Source organism: Hydra vulgaris, chromosome 06, assembly GCF_038396675.1.
Source record: "Hydra vulgaris chromosome 06, alternate assembly HydraT2T_AEP".
Classification (NCBI taxonomy): Eukaryota; Metazoa; Cnidaria; class Hydrozoa; order Anthoathecata; family Hydridae; genus Hydra; species Hydra vulgaris.
Genome location: NC_088925.1, coordinates 12,419,139 through 12,431,187, shown reverse-complemented (window position 1 = coordinate 12,431,187; position 12,049 = coordinate 12,419,139). Strand labels below are relative to the sequence as shown.

The window sequence follows — 12,049 nt, the reverse complement described above, 5'->3', positions numbered from 1 at the left end:
ATTCATTAAATAAGTGATAAAAAAATTGCAACAACAAAAAACTGACTGTCACAGTTACGTAACTTTTTTCTAGTTGTTTTTTTTATTTACTCTTTCCCTTTTCAGTAAAACTATTGTTTGTTTTTTTTGTTTTATTTTTTAATATTTAATAGATTGACTAAACTTTGATATTATATGCCGTGTCGACAGGGCCGCCGAGAGGGAGGGGCAAAGGCCAAACGGACTCCTTGGGCCAAGATAATGGGAGCACAAGGAGACAGAAAGAAAAAAAAGAAGTTATAATGAAATTTTAGTTACAGAAAAGTAAAAAAGTTGCTTATGTTGATTCGGTATAAAATAAATTTACTTAGTGATGCGCATGGCAATTAACTTTGCTTTATTTATATTACCAAAGAATAATAGTTTTAAATAATTTATCTTTTTTCTTTGGCCAACCAAAAAAAATTTTGACTAGTTTTTTACATTGACGATATTGAAGCCGACAATAAATCTTATTCGAGCAAAACATTTATTGTTAAAGATGAACTTTGTCAGGTTATTTCAGAAAAAAATAAATGTATCTCATAAATACTTTTATTATTATTCTGAAAGAAAATTTAATCGCAAAATAATAATTAAAAAAAAACTAAATTAACTTTATTTGACAAAGTGTAACGGCTCCCTAAGAAGTTTTAAAATCTCAAAGCGAATCAAATGTCACGCCTACCCTCTATAAAGGAAACAAAGTCAAGACTTGTAACTACAATCTAGTGTCTCTCACTAATACCGTGCAAGGTGACGAAGAGAATTATTATAAGGATTAAAAAACACTAAGCACAATCTATTATCAAAGTCTCAAAATGGGTTTGTACATCACAAAAGCTGTTTACTGATCAGGTCTTGTCATAGACGATAATTTGTCTGACTTTTTTTCCCGTGAACTTTGGGAAGTCAAACGAGAAAAATATTTACGCTTAGCAGGTTTAAGGACGGGGGTAATAAACTTTTCAAAAACCAATTACCAACTATTTTTAACACATTATCAACAATTTTATCAAATTTAAGATACGTCAAATATATCTTATTAACCCGTATTTTTAACTTTCAAACTAAAAAAAGACACATTATTAAAGTTTTTTCTGATTGCAGATTTATAAAAATAATAATAAATTCATTTTTTTTTTCTTACTCATAAGTAGTAGCCAAATTAGGTCGGATTAACTTCAAATTTAATTTATTTAATTCAAACATTTTGTTTTGCTTTTTATATACTCATAAGTTTCAGTGAACTCTTTTATTGCAACATGGTATCCAATTTTTAATAAATGAATGATAAGTTGTTTGATTTTCAATGCAATGATCACGATGTTTTATTGCTTAAAAAAAACAAAAACATTGTACCATTAACAAAAAAAAGGTCACAACCTTCTGAGGTTTTCTTACCTCCTTCATTAAACGTGTGGATTTTATATCTTCGTGATATCACACAAAAGTATTCATCCTATGATGATGATTCTATGAAAATTAATCTTAATTTGAAATTATGAAAATTGAAATAATGAAAATTGAAATTTAATGAAAATTGAAATAATGAAAATTAAAATAATGAAAAACCCTATTAAAATTAATCAAATTAAGTCGGATTAACTTCAAATTTAATTTATTCAATTCAAACATTTTGTTTTGCTTTTTATATACTCATAAGTTTCGGTGTCTTCCCAAAGTTCACGGGAAAAAAAAAGTCAGACGAAACATCGTCTAGTCTTGTCACAGAGAACCGGTGTTAAAGAAATTAGTTGATTGCATGTTTGAAGATTGTTTAAAACCAAGTTTCAAAACTTTAATGCGTTTCCAATTTTTCATCAAACTCAGCATATAATTAAGAAAAATACCAATTTAAAATCCAAACTAATAAAAGGTTACTCAGAACGTCAGCACTTTTTTAAAAAACGTGCTGGAAACCATTGGCAAAATTGGCTCAGGATGTAATTGATACTACTACACCTAACACTTTTAAAAGTATTTTTATGATGTCATTAAATATGAAAGTTTCATTGAATATAATAATAAATAAAAATCTTTTTGTTTTCAGCTGCAGTACCGCCAGATGCAAGATGTTGCTTTACAACCTTTTTGGACACTAGACTTTTAGTTCAGATTGCAGGTATAAGACTAATTACAAAACGACCATAGAAAACTGCTGCTGCTCTAAAGTCGTTACTTTAGCTTCAACCAAAATATCGAGCCATGATGAGCAAATGAATCGTCTTGGCAATGAAACAGAATTTCTTTGAAAGCAAATGATGATAGCAAAATTGCAATAAACCTAAGTATTTATATATATATATATATTTTTACCTGAATATAAGCTTGAAGTGAATAATTTTAACGTTGCGCTTTGTCATTACATTTAACAAATTCAATTTAAAACTGGGATTGTGAAAACTGTTTTTCATTCATCTGGTTAATTCTCATTTATCTGGTTACAAGATCAAGAGCCGGTAAAAAAATAAAGATTGTGACATAGAAGACAACTTTATGGAAGATATTTGGCCTTTTAATATTTTAAAGGAGTCTTTGTTTTTCAATTCTGGAAACATTTTAGGTTTTCTCAACCAATTATACTCAAAGGGTCTATAACCTATTTTCCAATCTATATGCATACTAATTCGAATCTTTAAACCAATTCCAGTACTTGTTGCAGAAGGTGAACAACCTTTAAGTAAACTAAAATTGATTTAAAAGAATGATTGTAGAGCCACTATGAAATAAAAGCGACTATCAAACATAGATGTTGAAAATGAATTGAATACTACTCGGTCATAAGATAACACAATAATAATTTTTGCTGATAAAAAAGCCAGAAAAAAGTGTCTTTAGTATTAATTTCAAAAAATCTGTTTGTTCATCCTAATCAGTGAATGTCTTGCATAAGTCTTATTTAATCCAGATTAGATCCAGATTTTCTTGAGAATATGGAGATAAAGTTAGAAATAAAAACACAGTCATTAATTTATATAAATGCACATGCTATTAATATACTAGTATGCATGCTTATAGGGGCACCTAACTGCTACTATGATCTAGGCGTCATACAAGCTCTCGGCGGCCCTGCGTATTGATGGCTGCTGATATCATGAATGATCAAGTATCTACTTTGAAGAACTTTTAAAATAAAAGTTAAACTTAGAGGAAATGTTAATAATGAAAATATGTTATTTAAGTACTACACAATGGGGGTTAATGTTTAGCGTCGTAGGGAGGAGGGGGCGTGTTATGTCTTTAAGACTTTGTATAGACGTTTTACGGACGTCTTGGCTAAAGTAAAATGATTTATTGACAACTTAAAGTCAATGCTCTCAGCAAGCTCACTTTCAAATAAAATTATAGTCAATCCAAAATAACATTCTTTTGTCATTGTTGATCACAGATATTATATTAGTATCTAGGATCAACAATGATCAATATATATATATATATATATATATATATATATATATATATATATATATATATATATATATATATATATATATATATATCAGTGACGGATTCAGGATTTTTTGGTGGTGGGTTGGGGGGGGAGGATGTTGATACCAAAAGTGGTTAGCGTAATTTTTTGGAAATTACGAATCAAAAGATATCGACTCAGTTTCGATTCGACTGATAGTATTTGAGCTGTACTATAAGGAGTTAGTTTCTTATATATATAGTTACATTTCCTCGGGAAATAATTACACAATTTCTTTTTTAGACTAATAGCATTTTGTGTAATAAATAAATTAAGTACAAAATCTACAATGCAAAATCGAAGCGTCTCTCCTTACTAGCTGCAAATCTATCAGTTACGTCGTTTACTTCTAAAGGCATGGTATTATAAATATATAATAATGCCAAGCCAGTTAACCAATGATGAGCATTGGTTCGGTTACGCAAAGGACTTTTTAAAATATTCATGGCGCTAAAGCTCCGTTCAGCTGTACATGTTGTGATTGTAATGGTAGAGAAAATCCAAAGAATCTATAAAATAAAATTAACAGAGTAAGTTAATAAGCAACAGAGATTTAAACTGATATAGTATTTCTATTTTATAAATTATACCTATCAGGAATTTGATCTAAAGCTGCTAATAAAGTTGAAGGATAGCTTTGCATATGCGAGCAAAATTCTTTCCACTCCAAATATTCATTATGAATAGTTTCCTCGCCTCGATACCCAATTACAGAAGAAAACATTCTTACAGTTTCAACCACATCATTCCAACTATGTTGAGAAATCACTGATGGTAACAGAGCAGACATTTTCATAACTAGTTGCTGGTGGTTTGAAAACCGTGCATCCATAGATTGAATCACTGAATCTAGGTACAGAAACCAAGTAGCTCTTTTATAATATTGGCATGCATTTTCAGCAGGGATATTGTTTCTATGCAATTGCCTACATACGGCACGAGGAGTCACTAAAGCTATATTTAAAGCATTTGCTAAATAATTAGCGTTGTTGAATAGGCCGAAATCAGCATTCATCCATATTTCATTCTCATCACAGCCCCATGTTAAAAGTAACTTTTTCACAAAGTTTATGGCATTTAATGCACCAATGAGATCGTTATTGACTGTTTGCAATAATTTAGACAATGTTACTGTTAATGCCATAACTTTTTTGGCGCAACAAAGTGCTACAATAACAACCGGATCATACAGGCACCTTAATAGACTTCTTGCAGTGTCTACAGTTTTACTGTCAAGTTTATTAACAATTTCCTCCAAACATTTTACAATATTAATGAAATTTTGATAAAAAATAAGTAAGCAATCATGCCTCTCAACAAAACGTGTTTCACTAAAACTTTTTAAGCATGAAACAGAACTTTCCGAGTCTTGCAAAAACTTTTGTAATATCTCCCTTCTTATAATAGAATCGTTTATAAAAGTTGTGCATTTCTTAACTGTACTAAACATATCCCTTATTTCTGGTACAGAACAAGTAGAATTTAAAACTAAGTTCAGGACACGGCTACTGCAATGTACAAAGACTGCGGATGGAGCCACCTTTCTTACGTGCTCCTGGACACCATTGTAACAGCCAGACATAGCTGATGCGCCATCATAACCTTGACCTACTAAGTAAGTAAGGTTAAGACTATGTCCTTTCAGAGTTTGAATAATTAGTTCACCTAACCCTTTACCACTAAGATCATTAGCTTTCTTAAAGTTTAAAAATTCTTCTCTGATTGTATGAAAACCATTTATCAAACACACAAAACGAATACATACACATAACTGCTCGAGATGAGAAACATCAGCAGTTTTATCTGCAATCACCGAAAAGTACTTAGCAATTTTAGCCTCTTTAATTATTTTTTCTGTTATTACTTGACCACAAATGTCTATTAGTTCATTTTGAACCGTTTTTGAAATACATGTTGCATTTTTTCCTGAACTTTTTAAATGGTGTTCTAAAACTTTGTCTCCAGCATCGAGCCGATAAGCCAACAGTGCTTTGAAGTTTACATCTGCCTTTATAAGTCCATCATTTGTTTCAAGACTGACATTGCCGTCATCTCTTCTGCCTCGATATGCAACCCCAAGTCTACCGCAAAGCATAACAGTTTTAATAATCGGCACCAAACGTTCGCGTGATTCTTTTACTTTCGCTTTGTACTTTCCATTTAGCATAATTTTTATGTTTGTACCTGTATTCATTGTTAGTAAAAAATGATCACCAAATACAACAGAATTTTTGTGATATTGGTTGCTTAAATGGTTAGTCAATTGTCCATCACTTCCTGTCAAGTGACTGTATTTTCTAAGCGGTTTGTTAACTAATTGTGCCAGTTTTGTATCCTTGCTATGATTATTTTCACTTACTTCATTAGCAAATAAAACACAAGTGACACAAAGAAGACCATTCAAAGATGGGGAAAATTTAAAGCTGGAATAACTTCCACCTGATAAGTGTTGGAGACCAAGGTATACCTTCTGTGGGTTCTTCCCACCCTTCATTGTATATGGATATTTGAAAGAAGAATCCGGCATCCAATGTTCAGTCATCAATTTCTTTTTTTCTAAATCATTGAGTTTTTTCACATATTCAATATTTCTTACGTCACCCGAAAAAACACAGGCAATATCATTACTGGCTGGATGACATATATCTTTGTATGCCTCGTTATCGGTTTCTATTAACATTGTTTGAATAGGTGTACAAGTAAGAGATTGCGAGAGGACGTCGGTTGGTTCAAAAGGTTTATTAATACTGCAATCAAATACAGTTAAAGCTACAGAAGTGCAAAGTGTGTTATCGAAACAAATAGGAGGTTTTTTAATCAAAAAATCCGTAATGAAAAGCCTAGGTTTCTTCAGCGGTCGTTCTTTGCTCGTAGTAATCTCAATCTAGAATCGCATATATATATATATATATATATATATATATATATATATATATATATATATATATATATATATATATATATATATATATATATATATATATATATATATATATATATATATATATATATGTATGCATGTATATATATACATATAATATTGTTTAAACTTACCTTAAAATTTAAATGTCTTCTAAAGTTTTTGAGTGCGAAAAAAAAAAAAGTACCAGAAAGTAAAATTGTGCGGCGCAATGGTATCTTTTTTGTATGGTTAAATCAAAGTGAAAAAAAAATGAATGAAACATTAGGCATTTCTAATGGAAGAATTTAAGATCAAGAGCGCAGATTATTTCAATAGTTTTAATACTTTGATTATTTCAGGGTATGTAATTTCTGGTGGTGGTGGTGGTGGTGGTGGTGGTGGGGGGATACATACCCTATCCCCCCCCCCTGGATCCGTCACTGATATATATATATATATATATATATATATATATATATATATATATATATTATTTTTAATTTTTCTCCTAAAATAAATTTGATTGGACATTTTGTATACCTAAATATAAATAATTGCGGTCATGGAAATCAAATCTGGGCATATTTGATATTTAGACGTGGTCATGACCGCTCAAAAGGTCATTTTAGAGGTGATCCTGAGAGGCTTTAATAATTTTGAATTAGATGGGATATCTTGTATGTCTAAATGGTCTTCAGGAATGGTCATGACTACTCATGTGGTCATTTTAGTGGTGGTCAAGGGTGGTCCTGGAATGTCCCGATGATTTTTTATTTAAATGATACATGTTGTAATTAATTATACGTAATTGAGATTGGGGAATTTAAACCTGGGCATATTTAGTCTCTAGGAATGGTCATAACTGTACAGGTGGTCATTTTAGGGGTGGGCAAGGATGGTCATGGGACGTCCTAATAATTTTTCAATTAAATGGGACAGTTGCATGTCTAAATATAGGTAATTGAGGTTAAAGAGTTGAAATCTGGTTATATTTGATTTCCAAGAGTGTTTATGATTGCAATAATAGTCATTTTAGGTTTGATCATGAGTTGTTACTACGTTATTTTCTTTATTTTAAGTTATTTATAAACTTAATTTCTTTGATATTAGGAATATTAACATAAAATTAAACGTCATTAACATAATTTTTTTTTATAAATATGAATCTAGCTGATAACATACATCATGCATTAGTACATCAAGAGCATTTTGGCCTCCTCAGATTGATTGAAGTCTTTGACAGTTTTCTGACTTCAAATTATTATGGACATCTTAGTATTGTAGCTGCAAAGCATTTTCATCATACGATCATAGTATGTATGGATCCTGGAGAATTTCATTGTTTAGTGCTCTCTGTTATTTTAATGTGTTTTTTATAAGTATAATTTTCTAATTTATTAAAAGTATAATTTTCTAAGTGAAAACATTTTAAAACTGTTAAGTCCTAGATGTTGTAGTTTTCTCGCATTTAACAATAGTTCTATTAAAAACTATTATAAAGTCTTATACAATTGCTCATTTTAACAAGTTTTATTTATTGAAAAAGATTTTTAAAAATGCAAATATTAAAATTAAATTTTCAAACTTTTTCTTCTTATTTCAATGATGTCTATGGACTAATATATGCTGTTAGGGAACAAAAATGTTGTAAAATTGTTTTATTAGCCTCATACTTCTTTTTTATATGAGTTTTTCATTTTGATAAATATTTGAAAGGTAAAATATTGCCATTTACGTAGTAAAATTGATGCACTGAGCTCAAAAATCACAGGAAGGAAAAAATTATAACAATTTTAGAGTGCTGAGGGTCTCTAGATTACATTTACAAAAAGAAATTATTCCAATATAGAAATTGGTTTTGAGAAATTTTTCTCACCTCTGGCACACTGTGTAGCGCTCGACGCAAATTTTTATTCCAGTCAGGTTTGAGATCCAGGGAAACGGCTCCACTCATCTGCCACCTCGTCTTACTTAATCCTAATTTGCCTAATTCAAATGCATTATTGTCCATAGTTGTCCGTAGACATCCAATGAATTTAGCTTTTGATTTTTATGTGCATGTAAAACCTGTAGTGTTCTGCTTTTTAGTCTTTAATTTTCAACCCGAGAAATTTTCCTGAAATTTTCAAATAAAGATTAGTTATTTTATAATTAATTGGTAAAGTTTTATGTCTTATTTAGGCAGTAGTTATGGAAAATTTTATAGTAAATTATTGTGAAGCAGATTATAACAGGGAAGCCGTGGCGCAGTGGTAACGCACTTGCCTCAGAAATAAAGGATCCGTGGTTCAAACCCCACCTCTGGGCAAGCTTTCCTCCTTCCAAACCGACATCGGTTTGGAAGGAGGCGTGAACTTACGATTAATTGCTCATCCGCGGTACTCTGCGATAAAACTGTAAGGACTTCTCGGGGCACCTAAATAAAATTAAAAAAAAAAATTAAAATTTTTAAAAAGCCCCCTTTGAAAAACATTTTTTTGTTGAGTTTTTCTTATTGTAACTATAAGTAGCAACTATGATAATTTGTTTTCAAAGTTTTCTAAAGTTATTTCATCCTGTTATTCGCTTATTGGCATTCATTGCCAAAGCAAGCATTGTTTATGGCAAAATATAGTTTGCACCCCCATCCCTAGGGGGAAAAAGGCATTTTTTAATGTCTATTAAATTGGCTTATAAGTCATCGAAAACTGTAAAATTGTAAATAAAATTGCTTGATTAAATATGTACAGTATTTTACAATTTTTTTTTGATTTAACGAAGTTATTGATTAATAAAAAGCAAATAAATATTTTTGCTAAGTTTGAACTATTTAAAATTATAGTTACCAATAAATATAAAGAACTAATGATTTAGAGGTCATAAATTCCTCGTTTAATACCATTTACACGAGTTCGTCGGCAAATTGATGGTTTGAGTTTGACGCCCTTATGTTAGTTTTAACTTAAGTATTATTAAGATTTTTGTAACTATTTGGCATTGATAATTATGTTTTTAAAATTATTCGATTCGATAACGGCAGTTTGCGTTTAAACAAGTTTCGACGTACCTGTTTCCGGTTAAAAAATTCCTTATTTGGCAGTCGAACCAGAAATTATAAATATATATAAATAAATTTAAAACTATAAATATGTTTTAAAGGTGATTTAAAATAAACCACAGTATTTTCTTATCATGCACACATATGTAACTAACACATTACACGAAAGCAATTTTATTTTTCTGAAAATTAAATAGATCTTTTAAGGTAGCATTTGATATATATTTCAGGTAGCATTTAGAAATAGGCTAAAATCCATTCAGTCTATTTTAAAATCCATTCATCCATTTAGCCCTGGGTAACCCACAGAAAATTGGAAAGAAAATATAGGTTGCAAAAGGAACTCCATCGTCATCTAATTAGTTATGTTCGCTAATCTCATCTTCTGACTTAGTGTAGATTGAGCTGAGATTGTGCGACATTAGGCTTTTAGCTTGATATGCTTCTTTCTTAATAGCTACATCTAATTCTTTAGGTATATCTGGAACCAAGAAGTCAATGAGCCGGTGTGTCGCAAACACAAAATGCTACAACAGCAAAAAATAATTTTATGATTAGGTTCAAAAATTGAATAAATTTTATAAGATAGCATAAAAAATGACTTACTTCAAATACAATTACAAAACATAACTTCGAGGCCAATAAATGCCAGTAAAACGCTGTTAAACGACCTTCTTCGTCGCGAAAATCACGGTACCTATAATTAAAAAAAAAAAAAAAAAACACGGGAAAAAGACTAACAGTCATTTAAAAATCGTAGATGGGTCATAACTTGACCATCTACTTTTTGGCAACTATACATCAGGGTGATGTGAAAACTACTTTTTTGAAAATTTCTCCTGTTACACCCATAGGTTTGTTCTATTTAATAAAATAATGCAGGATTTAAAAATTTTTTGAATAAAAAATATTTTCAAGGACTGACCCTTGAATATTTAATGGGTCCCTATAATACTATCCGAAAAAAGTTTCATCAAAAGTACATCAACATTGTATACAAAAAAACCCGAATTTTTATAAAAGTTAGATATAAATAGTATTGATATAAAAATTCGTTTTCGATTTTTTTCAGATAAAATTAGAACCGGTTAAAATATTCTAGGGTTAGTTAGGAAAATTACTAAAATATTTTTATTCAAAAATTTTTATACTATCTTTTTCAGAAAAAGGAGCACCTTTTCACTATATTTTTTTCGTGCATGTACTATGTTTTGTGCATATATCATGAAATCAAAATCTGGTTAAACTCTTCGTGAATCTTTTCGTTTCTTAAAAAAACTTGTTTTTAGTAATATAAATAATCTTCCCATAAATAAAATTTTTTATTCATCACTACCAAGGAACTGTAATAAACAGGAGACGGTGTTACGTAACTTTTTTGGGCCAGTTTTAAAAACGGCCGCCATCTTGGTTAACCCAAAAGATTGCAGCAAATGATTGAATTATTCGTCAGTTTATGTTTGGCAGCTTATATTATTTTATAAAGAATTTATTTTCCAACTGATTACCTTTTTCAGTTTAATCTAATAAATTCGGTGTTGTATGTGTTGCTCACAAACATTTGTGAGTAACACTCACACAGATATATATATATATATATATATATATATATATATATATATATATATATATATATATATATATATATATATATATATATATATACATATATATATATATACATATATATATATATACATATATATATATATATATATATATATATATATATATATATATATATATATATATATATATATATATATATATATATATATATATATATATATATATATATATATATATATATAAATTAGTAAAAAACACTTATCTAACTTTTTTCTTCAACTTGAAGTTTCACCATTGCTGGATCATCAGGAAGAGTTACTAAATCTCAAAAAAAAAAATTTATAGAAAAAAATATTTTACAGGAAGTTATAAATTATTATAAACAAAATTTAATTACTATATTTTTTTGGTTAACGAGAAGTTACAGAAAGTAATTATTAAATAAATTTCTTTGGAATGGGGATAGTTTAATTTGGTCATTTGTTTTTATAATTTTTTAAGAGGTATTCATTTTCGTGCCTACATTTAGAAATTAATTCAGATTTTTTATTTAATAAATTTTCCTGATTTAAATGAGTAATTATTTCAAATTTTTCTTGCAAACATAGCATACATTTTTTGGAAATGTTATTATAGGCAGGGGCAGATTTTAGAAAAGACCATTGTAAATTGAAATTTTTATTTTTTTCTTTTAAATCCCATATATATTTTGACAGCATAGTCTCTTTTGAATATTTTTTGTGTTTAAACGATTGTTTGTGGTTGGCATAACGTTTTTTCCATTCCCTTCAGTTAAGCCAATATATTGTTTATCAGGGTTATTTTGTGAGGAAACAATGCACTTGTAAATTACATTTTTCGAAAGGGGTTTTCCATTTAGAGGAAAATCTTTTTTTTGTTTACAATTACAATAATCAGTGTTTTTTTCTTTTATATGTTCATTTTTATTAATTAACGCGTAGTTAAGGCTTTTATAATTCTTTCGAAATTTTTTGTACAACTATAACTTACTTTAATGGTATTTCTGTTAAAAATCTTATGTAATTTATTA

At 29.2% G+C, this 12,049-nt stretch overlaps 2 protein-coding genes across 3 annotated transcripts in view; both read right to left on the bottom strand.

The window, feature by feature from the left end:
• Positions 1-4,067: 4,067 nt before the first annotated feature.
• Positions 4,068-6,170, bottom strand: LOC136081207 (52 kDa repressor of the inhibitor of the protein kinase-like). Its single transcript, XM_065798505.1, has one exon. The coding sequence runs from the start codon at positions 6,168-6,170 to the stop codon at positions 4,068-4,070; it is 2,103 nt and encodes a 700-aa protein (XP_065654577.1).
• Positions 6,171-9,629: 3,459 nt separating this feature from the next.
• The window catches only part of LOC100203187 (anoctamin-7), a 58,167-nt gene continuing 55,747 nt past the window's right edge, over positions 9,630-12,049 (bottom strand). For both annotated transcript variants that reach the window (XR_010638982.1, XM_065799235.1), the window contains 2 exons: positions 10,036-10,126; positions 9,630-9,956 (listed from right to left, as the gene is read on the bottom strand). Coding sequence is in view for 1 of the 2 variants with exons in the window: in XM_065799235.1 (XP_065655307.1) it covers positions 9,789-9,956; positions 10,036-10,126 (259 nt within the window). In the remaining variant the exon portion in view is untranslated. The remainder of the gene's footprint in view (positions 9,957-10,035; positions 10,127-12,049) is intronic.